Source organism: Drosophila kikkawai, chromosome 3L (assembly GCF_030179895.1).
Source record: "Drosophila kikkawai strain 14028-0561.14 chromosome 3L, DkikHiC1v2, whole genome shotgun sequence".
Lineage (NCBI taxonomy): Eukaryota > Metazoa > Arthropoda > Insecta > Diptera > Drosophilidae > Drosophila > Drosophila kikkawai.
In genome coordinates, this window is record NC_091730.1 from 28,038,592 (window position 1) to 28,057,504 (window position 18,913).

The 18,913-nt window shown below is 39.6% G+C and overlaps 1 protein-coding gene across 10 annotated transcripts in view; it reads right to left on the reverse strand.

The window, feature by feature from the left end:
* Window positions 1-18,913, reverse strand: part of LOC108073223 (calcium/calmodulin-dependent protein kinase kinase 2) — a 69,460-nt gene that overhangs the window by 22,514 nt on the left and 28,033 nt on the right. For 7 of the 10 annotated variants that reach the window (XR_011444986.1, XM_070285819.1, XM_070285820.1 and 4 more), the window contains exon 2: window positions 13,800-14,371. The exons of 1 other annotated variant lie outside the window; for it this stretch is intronic. Coding sequence is in view for 8 of the 9 variants with exons in the window: in XM_070285819.1 (XP_070141920.1) it covers window positions 13,800-14,141 (342 nt within the window). In the remaining variant the exon portion in view is untranslated. Of the gene's footprint in view, window positions 1-13,799; window positions 14,372-14,428; window positions 14,590-18,913 lie in introns of those variants that run through there. 2 more of the 10 variants (XM_070285821.1, XM_070285822.1) reach the window with 2 other exon arrangements.

Genomic DNA, 18,913 nt, shown 5'->3' on the forward strand with positions numbered 1-18,913 from the left:
TATTGCTCTGCCCATATTGCAGGCAAATAGTAGACAGCCAAATCAAAGTTTTTCAATAATGTTTAAATGAAATAAATTACATGTTAACACAATTTTGTATTTAAATTTACTTTATTAAAAGCGCAGGCAAAAATTTTTTTACATAAAAATCGCGCGATTTTTATGTAAAAAAATTTTTGCCTGCGGCGCTTCTTTCGAAATTAAGCAAGCAAAAAATGTTTTACATAAAAATCGCGCGCTTTTAATAAAGTAAATTTAAATACAAAATTGTGTTAACATGTCATTTATATCATTTAAACATTATTGCCTGCGGCGCTTCTTACAATATTGAGCACTCGATTCTCCCAAAAAATTATGCTGGGCGGCCATTTGTACCAGGTATTTCATTATTATTAGGTTCGGGCGTTAATGCACTTCTTATAGTGTCATAAGGCCCACAAGAAAAATGACATAGCGCCCGCGGGCGATATGACACTTTCAAAATGTGACGGAAAGCCCGCGGGCGATATGACACTTTTAAAAGTGACAGAACGCCCGTGGGCGCTATGACACTGGGCGTTATGCCATGCACCCATTTTTATGCACTCTCTTTGGTAAACGTCAGCGTTAATCGTGTCTTTTTTGAAAAATTGGATTGTTTTTAAGCAAAATGGTGCAAATGGCCTATTCTTTTGTCCACTCGTTTTGCCGACTTCTACTTGGCGCATACTTTTTTTGGGAACTTTTTGTTATTTGCTTTAATCTTTGAATCATTCTTTTACTAGTACTCGCTTTTTTAGCCAAATCTCTAACAGACATTGTGGGCTTTTTGTGAATTAAGGCTAAAATTTTCTTATCGACACTGGCATCCCTTGGGCCTTTTTTGTTCCAGTCTTTGGCAAATATTTTAGAGAATATGTCTCTATAAACCTGGTTATAATGTTTTTACACTGTTAACACAAACTTTGTATCATTTCGCTAATTATCGGTACGACACACCGTTTTCTGTGCAGTAATTGTGCTCTTCAATTCGAGGCATTGGGAAATAACGAATAGTGAAAAGAGAACATACCGACTACTCAAAATTAATAAAGCTTTCTATCGGTGCATCGCATGGAATGATCGAAAGCTCCCACTCAGAACATTGACGATTGAAAGTAAGCAGTTTCTTTTCGACACATTCCTTATTTGGCCTATTTCGAGGATTTGAAAAAACGCTGGCATAAGTGTATGTTATCGGGAGGGGATTACTTTCAAGGGGATGAAATTAATTCAGAATTAATAAAGAATTTTCATTTTACAAACAAATTCACCTTACTTTTTGCCCACAGTAGTAAGCATGGTGTGACCATGGGTTGAGCTGGTTACTAATCTAGTATAATGTTAGGTACTAGTTCTGGTAGTATGGGGACTCAGTTTGCGAACTGAGACTGTGTGTGGCTTCGTTTGTGTTGCTTTCTCTCTCGTTTTTGCTTCCTTCTGGATTTTGATGTGACGTGAGGTGGACACGTGTGAATAGAGAGATAATGTAATGAGCAACAAAGGCAACGTAGACTCCCTGCATTCGCCAGAACTGAGTGCGGAACAACAGAAGACGAGCCAACAATATTGACGACCTGCTTAGAGATGACTTTATTTCTCCGGCATCAGAAGTCGGATTCAGCCTTAACCAAACTTCTTCAAAAGATGTTTGCGTTCTTGGAACAACAAAATCGGAGTTTTCTGGAACTGGTTAAGAAGCTACAGATGCTGGTTATCAGCGACGACTAGCAGGAACAACAGCTACAAAAAGAAACGATTTGTTTTGAATGTGATGAGCTCTTTCCATTATTCTTTGATTTGGGTACTGAATGTCGTTAAGATCAATTTGCAAAGTTAGACAAATGTACAGATTTCTAAATTCAGCCTGAAGATTCAATTTCATGTAATTATTGAAGACTACCTACGAATAGTAACTTGGTATGATTTATACTCTCTAAAAAAAAATTTAAAAATCCGAAGTAGTTAATGGGATACGAAATGTAAACAGCAACGATAAGCTGGAAGATGAGATTAAAAATATAACCGAACTAAATAATAATAATGAGTTGCCTGGAGGGTATATTGAACAAATTTGTGAATAACTTCATATATCGAGTTCCAAATTTGGCGTGTTGATGCTGGAGCTTTAGAAATTCGTCTAGTAGTCATAAAAACAGTGCAGACACATACAGACACAGTGTGGACGTAAAGTTATTGATTAAAGGTAATACCTTTCCATTTGCGAGCCCAATGCTACGATAGGTTGTGCCATGACTATCGAGAACTGAATTTGAACACCGTTTCGGACAGTATCATTTGCCACTTATATCAGACTATGTGAAGGAAAGTTTTTCACGCTTAAATCAAATACCATTTTGTAAAAAATCGGTAAAAAAAAAAATAATAAATAACTTGAGCTAATCCGTCCTTTCAATCGGTGCAAATAGTGACCATCGTAATACCATTTATTGAATGGGCGTCTGATTTTCAAAAATATGTGCCTCGATTCTCTCAGATCAGGAAACAGATTCTTTAACTTCAAGAAGGAATAATAAAGGTTCCGGCGAAGTGGGTATCAGTGGCATCATTCCGAAATTTCAATGCCTGAAAATATTGATATACTTTATCCATTCAACCGATAGCAATTTATAAATGCGCAGAGTAATTAATATCTGGTGGATTTTCAAAAGCAAGACGAATGCATGATGTACGTGTTAATAAGCGGCTGGTCCGCTGCCTCTGTCGTTGTTGTACTAGTTATGTAATATTCTCTCGCAGACGTTCGTCAAGATGTTCTTGAGATTCTTGTGCACGACCTTCTGCAGTCCTAATTCTTTGAGCTGTATTTTTTGTTGCGATTTGTTCTGCCAATTGATGAGCTCGTTCAATACTTTTTTGCAATGTCGTGTTATCCTGCTTAGCGTCTCTGTGATTCAGCATGATCCAGGACAGTGCCCTGAAGGTGCTCGCGGAAGGTCAACCTGGTATCGAGCGTTACACTTAGATATCTGATAGCTCTGGGCGAACCTTGACGTTGGCGACCTCAACCTTCTTTCTGTTGCTCACTAGGATCGCTTCCGTCCTCTGCGCGGCTAACTACAACCCCACGCTGGCTAGCCACGTGCTGATGACGACGCAACGTTTGCAAGTTGCTTTGGCACTAAGGAGCTATTTATCTATCAATTCCACCGCTACGTAGTCGGCAAAGCACACAAGCTCGGACCGTCCGAAAATATCGCGGAGTGGTCGCTGGCGGTGTATATCTCGCTGAGCTCCCACGTGCACTGTGTGACTGGTCTCATCCCTATACAGTTCGCTAAGCCGGTGCTTAGCACCACGCTACGCTCTCTAGTTGTTTGTGACAGCACATATTGTGTTGCCGCACAGTGGTTCAGGTTGAGTTGAACCACTTTGCCTTGTATATAGAACCTGCTTTGGGCGTCGCAAACAGTGGGCAGGAGCGACTACCGGTCTGGTCATTTACGTCCTTCCTTTTTTTGCTGCACACCTGTATTCTGCAAATCGCTGCTTGGTGCATGTTTGGCACTTGGGCCTGGACTCGATCTCCTTGTTTCAGCATTTCGACCAGTCTACCTTCACCTTGCGAAATATACTTATCAGGGCACGTAATCATTATATTATTATCTATTGACTAAGGTATATCTTGCCTATCCTTAACAATTATCATTTTAGTATTTTAGTATACGCTACCATACTAGTGATGCAAGTTCGACAAAAAACATCGATGTTAATGCCCGTCGATGTTTTCAAAATAGACCATCAATGTATAACTTAACATCGGTATCAAAAAAATCATCGAAAAACATCGGAAAATAGCGCTAAAAATAACATCGATGTTTGATGCATCGATGAACTTTGTATTAAAAATACAAAGAGCTTATTTCTATTATCTTTTTTGTGAGTAAAAACTGCAAACAAGCTACCGTAGTAATTATATATTTTATTTTTATTTTTTACATATGAAATGACATAATTAAAAATTATATCAATATTGATGCTTTTATAGGACTCTTTCATTTTATTTGAAATTATGAAATAGGCAATAAAATATACAACAAATCTTTTATAGCAGTCTTTCAATTTGTAAGATGTTATCCATAGGACCATTTATCCATAGACTCATAAATAAATATTAAATATTGTTGAATCAGAGAACGCGATGTTTCGTCAAACATCGATGCATCGGTTAACATCGATATCAACAAAAACATCGAAAAACATCGGAAAACATCGCTATAAAAAACCTTGATGCTCGATGCATCGATGTTTTCAGCATCACTATACCATACGTATAAAAAAAAAACAAAAAGACCTATTGCCGATTTTCGTGGCTTGCTTCTGCCCTCGCATCGACGCATTGGATTCCCAACGGATTCTAGCTTAAATGGAATATAGAGTGCCAAGAAAATTAACAATAGTTAGCAAGTGATCTGATGATTTGGGTAGCGCCAATGAAACGATCGTAATCAACTTGTCTAGTTCTTTTTGTTTTTTTTCCCAATGTCGCGCCTTTGATTTTTATAAAATCGAAGCCGACTAGACCTCTAGTATGAAGAACTATGCACAAAATTCAAAAATTAATAATTAAAATTGGTTTAATATATAAAAATCTATATTTAAGCAATTATTGATTATCTTGAATGAGCGTCTAAATTGCAGCCAATTGGTATAATTGGTTTTAATTTGCCGTTTTTCCAAGTGGATGAATTTTTTGTTTAAAGAAAACATTGATTATCATTATTGACGGTCCCTGATATTTATCCCTCCTGCCAAAATGGTGGCGATCTGGCTTAAGCTAGAACGGGCGCGGACTGCTTTAATTGTCACAGAATGAGGCGGATCCGCCTGTTTGGTGAGCGGTTTCTCTAGCTCTACCCTTCCGCTATCCTGGCGTCTAGCGGTCGCGTGACCAAGCTAAGCACTTCGCTGTAGGTCAGCTCGGAAGGAGGGCTTATAATCAGGACATCCTTCCTTACTCTGTGACGGTCTGTCTGTAAGGTAGCTTAGTGGGACGTCCAGGGTCCGTTTCAGGAATTTATTTGGTTCAGGCGTGTTTGCTGTAAGAGATTCCGACGCAGTCCCAGAGTAGAACGCTAGATTATGCCGTAAAAATGTATCTTAACGTTTATTGACTTAAAAAGTACAATTCTGGCCTCGAAAGTCATCCACGAGAGAATGCGTTCGGACTCGAAAGTCATCCACGAGAGAATACGGTCGGACTCGAAAGTCATCCACGAGAGAATGCGTTCGGACTCGAAATTCAACCGAACCGAGTGGTTGTCAGACTCGAAAGTCAGCTCAGAGACGTTTGTGGGACTCGAAAGTCAGCTCGGAGAAGTTCGGACTAGAAAGTTAACAGAGATTCGGACTCGAAAGTCAGCAGAGAGAATCGGACTCTGAAGTCGGCAGAGGTTCGGACTCAAAAGTCAACTCAGAGAATCAGGCTTGAAAGTCAGCTGAGGTTCGGACTCGAAAGTCAGCAAAAAGAAACGGACTCGAAAGTCAGCAGAGATTCTAACTACGATTTATAAATAGGAACCTGAGTTCCCAAAAAGTGACTTCGCTGCTAACTACTGGGGAGGTTAATTCGACCCAATCGCAGTCGGCTGCTTAATAGTTTCTCCGGGGCCGTGGCCCGCTTTATATAGGCCCTGGCGAGGCTTCAGTGTGGTCAGAGTCCTGTGCGGAATTTGCCCGAATAGTGTGTCCAACCGTTCGGTCCAGTGTGACCCTCCGCTTGAGAGGGGTGGCGCGCGCGCGCATTCAATTCAAAGTTATTCATAATGTCGCCAATCCATTTCTTATGTCGCTAATTGTTCCTATTCTATTCTATATTTTCCTAAGATCTATTGTGCGCGTACACGCGTCAGAACTCTCTTGCGTTTATCTTGCCGATTTGCCTTGTGCTGCTCTCGATGTACCATCATTTGGGCTGCCTTGCTATCGCCGCCTTTGTTATCGCCAGCTTTTCTTCTTGGGTTTACCGATTGGGTACTACGAACGGCGAGCGGCTACGTTTGTCCTGTTGGATATTGTCGCTCAGAAAAGTCTAGGCCGATTTATCCGCACTAGGCCGAGTCCAGGCTTGAGCGGCCTGACACCCCTCATCAGCATTTTCAGATAGAGCACCGCCTTTCCTTCGGATGATGCAGCATCGCCTCCTGTAGCTCCTTGAGCCTAGCAATGGCGTTTCTCATCCCCTGATTTATGCTGCGGACTCTTTGCTCATTGATCTTCATAAGCAGATCCTCGAGAATGAACCCCCATTTCCACTTATTGTGGTAGGGGGCTGGCTTTTGCCCTCTTAGTAGGCTGAGCCGAACCGGTCGGGCTCAGGGAGTCCCTGGTACACTTAGCCAACACTTCACCACTTGAATCAGTCAGAGAGACGTCGAGACAGGTGATATGGTGATTAGGCCTTAGGGAATCCTTGCCCTAGCCGCGGTTGGATATCCACTTGAGTAGTTGCCACCTGGAGTACTTATGTTGCTACCAGACATTCCTTTCCTTGTTTGCTGCTGATTAAAACCTGCTGCCGGGTTACGTGGGTTAAGTTTAAAACTTTCCATCAGGTTATATTCGCTACCGACCGATACGGTACAGACGCAGACCAGATCGCCGGCCAGTATGGATGTGGATGTGGATTTTTACACTATGTACCTGCGAACAGGTAACATTTTGCATGCCGGCCTCTGAGGTACAAATGTAAACCGTGCAGCCGCCCTTTCTGGGACAGACGCTAGACGGAGTAGCACATAGTGGGGCTTCCATCGGTGACCAAGAATTCCGACTTCAACGATGGGGGTTATACCGCCTCGCCTCAGTCGCCAGAGCCCCGTTTTGAGGTGTGACGCTTCGCATAGCAGTAGGTCATTGGTCTGCTCCGTGTCCTTTAGCAGCCCTTAACAATGTAAGTACAAATAACGCTCAAAACTTTATTTAATTAACAATTTCTATTAGGAGAAAGCATAAAAATCAAGCACAGGATGAAGTTTTTATCCTTTTCATGGAAATCAATAAAGATATTGCCAAGTGGCGAGAGGCGGTAGATGCCAAATGGGTGCAACTGGCAAGTGATTTAAGCGCTGCAGGTCCACCAATAAAACATGTTGGTGGATGGAAAAAGGTAGGATTCTTTTGAGAAGTTCACATTGAAACTCACAATATTACCTTAAAGGCTTGGGCAGACTGGAAAACCTCCATGAAAAGAAGCTGGCCCATAATAAAAAAAGAGTCTATTGCTACAGGTGGTATTCCATTTAACCAAATGCCCCTAACAGATATGGAAACCAAAATTTCCGTTCTCTGCGGCTTATTCCGGATGGTAGATGGGATTGACGGTGCTAGGTCTTTCGGACCGGAAGAGCCGATCAAAACGGAGGCCACGGAAGAAGCTCGCAAAAGCGTCCCGTGGATTCCAGTCCAACAAAAGAATCTCCGGCAAACAAAATTGGGAAGACGCAACAATTTTCTTTGGATGAGGCTTGCTCCAGCCAAATGAAAATAATGGAGCGCGTCGTGAAGTCCCTGGATGAGCTGAATTCGACTATGCGAGCCCAAAACCAAATGATGGCAGAACATAATGCTGCTATTCTAAGCATAGAAAGGGAGAAATTGGAAGCCATTAAAAGGCATTATAACCAGAAATAATTAAGTCATTTCGGCATGCTTCAAGTTAAAGAGATGTTGCATACTTTCATTTTGTGGACTACCGTAAGGAGTCGAAACAACGCATATCCGGAATCTGCTAGTACAAACGAATTATTCGTCCTAGAGAAAAATTCTCTCGTATTGCTATTGTTCCAAATGAAAGAATCATGGCATGCTCCGGGATGTGTAGCATCAATGGCAAGAATCTCCATATTATAGTTGCATACCTTAAAAAAACCCACAAATATTGCTATTTTATTTAAATAATAGGTAATAATGGTACAGACTTACCACCATTGCATTAATGCTAAAGTATCCTTTCCGATTTAAAAACAACTGGTTTTACAATTTTAACATGTGTCCCATCTACGCATACAATTATATTAGGAAGAAAAAACTATTCCAAAAAGTAATCCTTAGATTCATTATTTTGAACTGTTTTGATATTTTTATTTAATTTGATATGTTTTCGGAGCACAAGTTTTCTAACGATCCTATCACTCTATGCAGTATTTTAGAGAATGTGCTTCTTCCTATGTTGACATCATCATCCTATGTTGCACCCCCAATTGGTAAGACCCGGTTGCAAGGAAGCGAAGCACTACCGCAACCTGTGTCACATGAGAAATGAGGGGCTTCCCTAGGTAAGGTCCAATTTGATCTACAAGAAATGTGAACAGTTCCTTGTTTACCCGGTAGGATTCTACAAATCTGCAAGTCTTACAAATGTAGCTTTCAGTTTTTTACAATTGCGATTAATGGTGACTCACTGTCGATCTGGCAAATCCAAAATCGCAGCATTGTTTCTCAAGTGTTGATTGTTGCGCTGAATGCTTAATAACTGTCGTCTCTTTATTTCGCCAATATGTGCAAAAACATTTTGAAAAGTTATAACGTGAAAATCTTTAAATTGGTACGGGCAAAGCACCTGATATATGCACAAATTTTCCAATACTTCTTATCGAACATTTCCAGTATTGCGCCGAAAACAGATGATTGAAATTTCAAATATTTATGTAATGAACTAGTAACCCATTAACGTACTTAGGTTGGACGCTAGAGCGGGTCAAAATCCTATTAGCCCCCTATTAACAAAACTCAGGCAAAACAAACGCGCTTGTCTATACCGGTCAGCTGATATTCCTTGGAAACAGGAAGATCGTTTATTACATTATAAGTCTAAATTTAAAAGACAAAAGAAATTTAATAAAAGCAAATACGATACTTCCAGGCCCGACAAAGAAATGTAGACGGTTGCCGATACTTCCAATTCTGCTATTATGCATGATCCCAATGATTCATATGGTCCAGGGAAGTAATATAGAAGTAAACCCGATAAGTGCCAGAAATGGATATTTGGTCTTTTAGACAGGAAACATGGACATCCCGGTAAATTACGAGTATCATTATTTAAGTATAAACCTGACGAGGACTATGCTAATATTCGATAACCTATTAGAAGAAGCGATAGAGTTTCCTATTGTATATGCAGGAAAGGATACAGTATTTAATTGAAAAATTAAAGAGGGAAATTAACGGTTTAACAATTATTAGGCGGAACAAACGAGGTCTCTTAATATAGTAGGTACGGCGTACAAGTATTTATTCGGCACATAAGACCAGAATGACAAGGACGAGCTACAAGAACGTATTAATAATTTGTCAGAAAATTCGGCCCAAAATCATGATCTGAATATGATCATTAAGGTTATAAACAGCGGCATTGACATTATTAACAAGCTCAAGGAAGATAAAGAGAAAGATCAACATTTAGCAATCCTAATGTTCAATATTCAACAGTTCACGGAATATATTGAACATGCAAAACTGGGCATGCAGTCCACGAGATTAGGTATTTTTAATCCAAAATTACTTAAACACAATTATTTAAAGCAAGTAAATTCCGAGAAAATCCTAAAAATTAAAACAACAACCTGGCTGAAAACCGACACAAATGAAATTCCGATTATTTCTCACATTCCCAATGAAATTACGAAGGTGCCTGTGTTCGAAATTATCCCATATCCCGATGAACATAAGTATATCCTGACGGAACACATGTTTGATAAGTTTTATATTAACGAGGATAAGATTCACAATAAACATACAGGGCAAATCGTTTTCGATAAATGCATCATAGGTATTAAACAGGAAACAACTGAATGCAAATATACCAAAACGCAGAAAAACTTCCAACTAAATTATATTGAACCGAACATTTTAATCACATGGAATCTCCCACAAACCATTGTAAACCAAGATTGTACAAATAGTCAGGTATAAATAACAGGCAATATCATGATTAAAATCAGAAAATCTACTATCCGAATTGACGAATTTATTATTTTCAATAGTTTTGCAGATTTTACGCAGACAATTTATATAAATAACAACGTTACCAAGATAGAACCGCTAGTCTACTTAGAAACAAAAGAATTAATAAATGGCCACGTAAAATACTACACTACACTTCAAATTATCTGCCTGACAACATTTGTAATCACAATAGCCTGTTTAATCCTGTATTTAGTTTATAAGTTTAAAAATATACCTAAGAAACTCATTGTAAAATATACTAAACCTGAAGAAACAAATTTAAGTACCTGAGGACAGGCAACATTCAAAGATTGGGGAGTGACATACCCATAGTCCCACGGACTCTGACTAAGCCTACTTATTTCACATACATAAGTCCGTACACAAACACACATTATTGTAATACCCTGTAAACACAACCACACTTGCCCAATACACCCTTTACCTCCCATAGTTTATCCAGTACACACCAGATAGCAACCAGACGGCTACATGAATCCCAAAGCCAAGGCCAGTGGAATAAACCCTAGTGGAATAAGCCCAGGCTCCACAAAGGATGCAATCTGAAACTCCAGACAGTCCCTCCAAGTAGACTAAACATTTATGACTTAAGCCATCACCCAATTGTCACGTTTCCACGTTCAAAGTTTGGACTCGCCAAGTCGAAAACAAAAATATTAGATTTCGATAACAAGATCGTAAAATCAAAATAGCACTTGTATCCAGGTAGCTAGGTAAAAGTGGTGAGGCCGCCCTGGCCGCCTCCAATTAGAACTGAGCTCCGTTTTGGTCCACACCCTCGATTTGCTGTTGTCTGCGCCCTTCTTTGTACCAGCCCGTGTCATTCAGGTAAGCTAGGATGGCCGCTACTGGCTGCCTTAAAACTTCCCCTAGTGACTCGAGTTGGTGTGCTCCGAAGTGTCGGGCTCTTTGTTTGTTGAGTGCCGGGCAGTGGCACAACAGATGCTTTGGTGTCTCCTGCTCGCTTGGTTCCTTGCAGCTTCTGCATTGTGGGTTGTAGGGTAGACCCATCTTACAAGCTTGCGTGCCTATTGACCAGTGGTGTCCTGATGTCCTTTTTGCTCTTGGAGATTAGTTCTGCGGTTCCCTTCCTATTGAATTCTGGCCAGCATAGTTTCGATCTTCTGTGCTCTGCCTTCGTCGACCATTCCTTGCTGGCTAATTGTTTGAAATGGTCATGAATTTCCGTCTGGACTGAGTTCAGGGAGATCTGTATGTCTGTTGTTGCTGAGTGTTTTTCTGACCCTTTTCTGGCCAGCTCGTCTGCTTTCTCGTTTCCGTCTATGTCATTGTGTCCGGGTATCCAGGCTATTTGTACCCTGTTGTCTTCTGCAAGTCTGTTTAGTGCCCCTTTACATTTGGCCACTAGTTTTGAAGTCGTCCGTGCTTGTGCGAGGGATTTGATCGCCGCCTGGCTATCTGAGTATTTCCTCACCTTGGTATTCAGGAGGCCTCGGTCTAGCGAAAGTTCGGCAGCTTTCAGTATCGCGAGAACCTCCGCCTGGAAAACCGTCGCTGACTCTGGGAGGTGGAAGTATTTCTCCACCTTCCAGCTCTCGGCGTAGATTCCGGCCCCTACTCCGCCGCTCATCTTTGAGCCGTCGGTGTAGAGTGATACTTCATCCGGTTCGGTTACTCTCCCTCTCTTCCAGTCTTACCTTGTAGGGTATATAGTGGTGTATGTGTTACCGAATCGCAGTTCGGTTGTCATGTAGTCTATGTCTACTGTCGTCCGATAGTTTATCTCGTTCAGAATCCTGCAGTGCCCGGTGTGGGTCGAACAACCGCTGTGTAAAGCCATTTTATTATCCTGGGGTGGATGCCCCAGTTCTTTCCGAACATCTTCCTGCAGGAATAGAATGCTATGCTTGCTTTCTTGACTCTCTCGTTGATGTTTTGTTTCCATGACAGTTTCGCATCCAGTATCACTTCCAGATACTTTGCCTGCTGTGATATCTCTAGTTCTATGCCATCTATCTTAAGCTTTGTGAAGCTGGGGACCTTAGTTCTCCTAGTGAAGAGCATTAGTTCCGTTTTACTTGGATTTATGCCCAATCCGCAGGCTTTTGCCCATGCATTGAGTTTCGTGAGTGCCCTTGTCATTAGTTCGCTGATGACGTCGGGGAATGGTCCTGAAGTGAGTAGGACTACGTCGTCTGCGTATGCTACCACTTTTACTCCTTCGCTATTTAGTGTTCTTAGTATGTCGTCTATGTTTATCAGCCAGAGCAGTGGGGACAGGACTCCCCCCTGAGGTGTGCCACTTGTGTGATGAGTGCCATTCAGTTCGGCTGTTATCCTCCTGCTCGTCAGCATTGCGCCAAACCATGCCCTGATTCCTCCTTCTACTCCTATACCGTTGAGGGAGCTCAGGATGGAATCCGCATTGACGTTATTAAAGGCTCCTTTTATGTTCAGGAAGGTGGCCATGGCGTAGTTTTTGAAAAGTAGAGCCTTTTCTATGTATCGCACTACCTCGTGTAGTGCTGTTTCAGTGGATCGGCCTTTCCTGTACGCATGTTGCTCATTGGAAAGGTTTTTCTCCGTTCTTTCTCTGATGTGGATATCAATGATCCGTTCCAGTGTTTTCATTAGAAAAGAGGTAAGGCTTATCGGCCTTTAATCCTTGGCTTGGATGTGTCCCCTTCTTCCTGGTTTTGGTATGAAGACTACCCTCGCTTCCTTCCATGGAAGTGGTATGTGTGCTGTTTTAATGCATGCCTGGAAGATTGCTTGCAGCCATTTTCCCGTGCTTGCTCTTGTTGTTTGTAGCATTGCTGGTATTACTCCGTCTGGACTCGGGCTTTTGTATTTGTCGAAGGAATCTATCGCCCAATGGATTCATTTCATGGTGATGATCTCTTCTACTTGTAACTGCTGGTCTGCCCCCTGGCTTTCCATTATTCTAGGTTCTTCTTTTTGGTTTCCTGGGAAGTGCGTATTCAGCAGGATTTCCAGTGACTCTTCAGCCGACGTACTTCCTGTCCCGTCGGGTTTGTTTATGAGCGTGGGGTTTGTGTGTCCTCTCGATAGGATTTTACTTAGCCTCGCCGTGTCTTTGACTCCTTCAAGCGATTCACAGTAGCTGCTCCAAGATTCCTTCTCGGCTACGTAGATTGCCCTTTTGTATTCTTTGTGTATTGCTTTGTACGGCTGCCAGTCTTTGGTTCCGTAGAGTATGTTAGTCTGCATGACTCTTTGTAGGCTTTGTTCAGAATATTTGTGAAGTCCTCCACTTCCTTATCTATTCTCTCCGGGGTAGATCGAGTCTTGATCCTTCTGTCCTTGACCTTTGACAATCTTTACTTGTATCCAAGAGCGAATACACTTGAATCCAAGAGAAGATTAATCATTAACTCCAAGCTCTCTCCCAATTCTCTTCAGAACTTTTAAAGTTTAAGTCAATATTTGAAAGCTCGAGAGGCTTGAACGTCAATCAATTCAGATCAATAAGATGAGTGCAGTTTGAGACTTGGAACTATTTGGTCGGTGTTCTTCACATAATTTATAAATAACTTGTAAAAACCTATATTAAGTTAAATAAAAATTGTATTTTTTTCAACTTATAAATATCCAAGTATTTAATTATATATATATATACTAGCAAGCCCGAGGAACTCAGTTTCGCCACCTTCGGCAAATTATCTATTTATATATATATATATATATATATATATATAAGTATATATGTATGTATTGCTCATTATTTTAAATATTAGTCATGGGTTTATTATTTTAACAACTCTTTGTTGAAAAATGTTTATTATAAAATAAAGATAAGACATTATTACCTGACCAATTTTATCCATTAATTTATATTGATTCAATTGAAGGAAACTTCCTGATTTTTCTATTGAAATCCTTCGAGACTCTCGAAAAGCTGGTCGGCGTCGGCTGGAACTAGGGCTGCCAAAGGGACTACCATATGGACTATATGGAACATTTGGATAGATGGGGCGACTTTCAATCGATTGATGCGTCGATGGAACAATTTTTTGAAGTGGAGAACACGAAATATCGTTAGGTAATTTTTTTAAAAACTCGTTATCCAAATTTAAGCATTGATCAAATTTTTTGGAAATATTTGATACACAGTCTGTTGACTTTTCAATGAACTCTTCGCTGTCATTCATTTTTAGTCCTTTCAATTAAAGCCTAACCTGTGGTTTTGAATATTTGGGTTTTGCTTATGATAAATTTCCGAAGGCAGATAAAATCTTTTTACATTATTAGTTGCCTCTTAGCAGTATGATCTCTTTAGGTAATATAATCTTATATTTTCTTAATCTTCCGAGTTCACAACCTTTTTGGATTTCAGTCAAATAAACGCTACCTTTGCCACACTTCTACTAGCTGTATAAATCTGCAAAGAAACAACATTATAATATTATTACTTTATTCAATTTAATATTACCCAGACCAGCATCAAATTAAATAAGGAGACACCTTGATTAGAATGTTTATTCAACCGCAGAAGAAAAGTAAAGTGAACGCGACGTACATGCGAATAGTCAAGGGACATAGAAGAAACACCAGATGGTCTCGTTACATTTCGCGATCTCTTTTCCGACGATTTGAGATTGCTGTTGCTTCATATATCTATAATGTACCCTTTAGTACCTATCCCCTAGGATTTCCCACCTATGTTCCTAGGACTAATATAGACTCCCCTCGAAATTCCTTAAAGGAATTTTCATACAACGATGTCGGGCTATATTTTTCATATAGCAGGGTTTACTGACAAGATTTCAAAACAAAATCGGCAAAGTATTTCACGGGATTTTCGAAGAAAAATTCGTGTAAATTTTTTAGGAATTCCACGCTGATTCTGCGAGGAAATCCTATCGAAAATCAAAGGAAAATTTCCAATTCCTAGTACAAATACGGATAAATTTATTTCTTATTCATTTGTTTATAAAATTTGACATTACCACTTTTTTAATATAATTATTTTTGACATTAGTGCCAAAAGTGCCTCCTTTGCGAAAGGTAATAAATTACATCATAACTATCAGGCCTGCTCTGGTTTTCACTTGTAAACTAATTTATAATTTTTGTTTAAAAAAAAAATAGCTCCTTTGGTTTTCACAAGATTCTTTTGGTTTTCAAAACGATCAGCTTTGTCTTGTCGAAATGAAAGTAAAATGGCTTTTTGTATATAAAATCTGATTTTATTTACAAACCGAAAAAATTGTTTACTCATTAGGCTATTGATGTAATTCCACATCATCACTAGACCAATCTGTCATGTATTTATTTTATAATCAATTGTTTTCAAACCCCACCTTGGATTTTGCATAATAACATTAGCCGCCACGACAACAACAATAATTTTCGTTTTGATTCTTAAGGTTGCCAGACCTTCTCTCATTAGTTTCTTAACGAACAACCGCATACCGTTGCATAATCTCGGATTGCATGTGAACGTGATGAATAAATCCGGGCGCCCGTAATTCCGGACATATGTCATCGCATCTTGAGGGTACTCATGCATATAGCGCGGGCTTCCAACATGAGGAGATGGAAGAATGGTCAAACAACCGATGTTGGCCGCGTGTCCTTCAGTAGCGATGGCGTCACGCAAGTGGATGTACTCGTCTGAGCGCAACTTCGACTGATTAAAACGAATGAAATAGAGAAGTTCCATTTCTTTTTTGACGTACATGTCGATACAGTACTGTTGAAACAAACGGCGGTATCTTAACAGATGATTGTCAATATCTAGTCGAATCATCAATCGATCAAACAACCGATGTTGGCCGCGTGTCCTTCAGTAGCGATGGCGTCACGCAAGTGGATGTACTCGTCTGAGCGCAACTTCGACTGATTAAAACGAATGAAATAGAGAAGTTCCATTTCTTTTTTGACGTACATGTCGACACAGTACTGTTGAAACAAACGGCGGTATCTTAACAGATGATTGTCAATATCTAGTCGAATCATCAATCGATACGCATAAAAATTCATAGAGCTGACTTTTTTATTCGTTTCTTCTCCTAAAATTTGAGTTCAAACTTAGTTGTAGAATCAAGAAGAAGTGATGACTTGTAAACAAACCTGTCGTTGGATTGACCATCTTTATGTTGATGTGATACCCATCTTCTCCACGACAGAACATTGACGGGTATTGAAGAGCATCATATAACCGATGAGTCTCATAAACTCGCTGCAATTTGCCATTATCCCGACGCTTAAGAACAATATCGCGTGATTCCACATTCTCACCAAAAATCACCACTGCGAATCCATTGATGGTGGGAGCTTTAAATTGTCTTGCATGGCTACCAGTGGGTCTTTTCTCAGCGCTGATAGTGATTGGCCTGGTTGATGAACAACCTCGGCTCCAAATGACATCATTTGAAAGCATCCGTTATATTTTTGTGCAAGCTTTATGAAACTGTTTGATTGGGCTGTATTTCCATATAGTAGCGAATACAATGGCTCTGGTGGATGAGCCAAAACGGGAAATTTAATTTTGCCACCTGCACAGCATAAGCCGGGGGTTTGCAATCGAAACTTCAGTGCATTGCAATGCTGACATACGACAGACAATGGACCAATAACATCGCAGCTATGATCTTTGTAGGGTGTTTCAGAATTGTATGCGAATGCAGCGCTATTCAAGTTATTCAGGCCTGCTCCGGTAATCGAAAACGGCAAGATTTTTTCGTTTTCGTTTTTGAAATCGAGAAATTGGTGCTCCGGTAATCGAAAACGAAAGATTTTTTCGATTTGAAAAACGGGCACCTTTTTCTGGCCGGAATGAAAAGTAAATGGCTTTTTTTATATGAAATCAGATCTTATTTACAAAAGGAAAAAAATAGTTTACTCAGTGGTCTATTGATGTTTATTCCACACCACCATAAGATCATTCTGGCAGGTAGTTATTTTATAAAAAATTTATTTCTGACCCCACCTCAGATTTGACAACAAAATTTTTGCCGTGTTCAACCAGTTTTCTCGTTTTGGCGATTGGTCGATAAGTTTACCGCAAAAAGTTATCGCCAAGGTTGCCATATTGTTGGTGGAACGAAACAGCCAGTTAAAAATATTTATGAAATATAAATGAATATATTAATAACTTTAAAGGACCGTCAAAATGGTTGTTTATAAATAATGCTATTTAATGTGATTACTTAAATGGTCCAAATTAACCAAATAATTATTTGAGACCACCGGAATTAAAACTGTGAAAAGTGTGGCAGCATCTTAGGTGCCTAGATTTGTTTAACTCTACCATTTTTTGCCTTTTTCTGGCTTATAAAAAGGGCAATTGTAAATATAATAGGCAGTACTTTACGTTGTTTGCTTATTACCAAAAACACAAGCTAGCTGCTTCTTGAGCAGTAAAAAACGATGAGAAAACGAAACACTCCGATAGCAGAAATTTGCCGAAAACCGGAGCAGCTAAAAACGAAAACGGTTCGTTTTCGCCCAAAACGAAATCGAAAAAATTTTACGATTGCCGGAGCAGGCCTGATTATTTGCGGTTTGTCTTCCTCTATTATTTTGTCGGGCTTGAGGTGGTCTTTGTGCAGCGCGAAGCTGGCCATTTGGCACGTGTCGATGCATTTATTTCTGTACGTTCCTCTTGCGTCCGACTATTACGGAAATTCTGACTACTTATTGAATTGCGTGAACGCTGTCCAAGTCTTGAGCGTCTAACAGCAGGCATTATTTCCAATTGTTTAAGCTTACTTTGGTAATGCTTCGTTAACTCGGTTTTTTGTTTAAATATTTAAATTAAAGCTTTTTTATCAATAATCACCATTATATACAGGGTGCGCCATCTTTTATGTCGGTATTTAAATATCGAATAACTTTGTCATTAGTGAACCAATTAACTTGAGTAGACCAGTGTAGAAAAGCTTACTTCAGCAGAATTTTAATCATGGATCGCTTTATTCCAAATGGTGTAATGAAATAGTGACGCTTTACATTGAATATACTCCTTCAGTTGTGTTTACTCAAAAAACTCAAAAAAGGCTAAACTGATCGGACCCAGATTTCCAGATTTTACACCTACGGACGTCTTCTTATGGATATATTTGTTTACGTCAGCAAGCCTCAAACCATAGACGAGATCATAGCTAATATTCGTGCAGAAATCATCGCTATACCACCTGAGATGCTAGAAAAAGTAATGAAAATGCAGCAAAAAGGGCACATCCAATAAAATTGGCCACTTGATTGATATTGTTTTCAACAAGAAAGGAAGCTAACTTCGGCACGCCGAAGTTTGTAATTCCTTGCAGATTGGTTTTGATGTTTATATTATACATTTAAATGCTGAAAACACTCACAAAACAGAGTTTCATTACATTTTACCTATACTTATTATGTTTACAGTTTGACAGTTACAGTTTTACATTCCCAGCTTTACATATTTTATACATTTACCGATCGCTTCTATGGCAGCTATAAGATATAGTTGTCCGATTTTTATGAAATTTATACCAAAATTCTACAATAATAAGTAAAGCTTATATCTCAAAGTAGATGAAAATACGTGGAAAAACAAGGAAAATATAATTTTTTATCGTTCCTATGACAGCTATAAGATATAGTCGTCCGATTTTCATAAAATTAAAACCGAAAGTCTGAAATAATATAAAATACCATATCTCAAAAATGTTGAAAAACAGCCAAGTTATAATTTTTTTTCTTAAAATTGATCGAACATTTGTATGGCACCTACATATATGATATAGTCTACCGATCTGGCCCGTTCCGACATATATATAGCAGTAAAAGTATATAGAAGACTACACGCAAAATATCATTCAGATAACTTTAAAACTGAGGGACTAGTTTGCGTAGAAATGGACAGACGAACGGACGGACGGACGGAAAGACGGACATGGCTAGATCGACTCGGCTATTGATGCTTGCAGGGTATTATAAT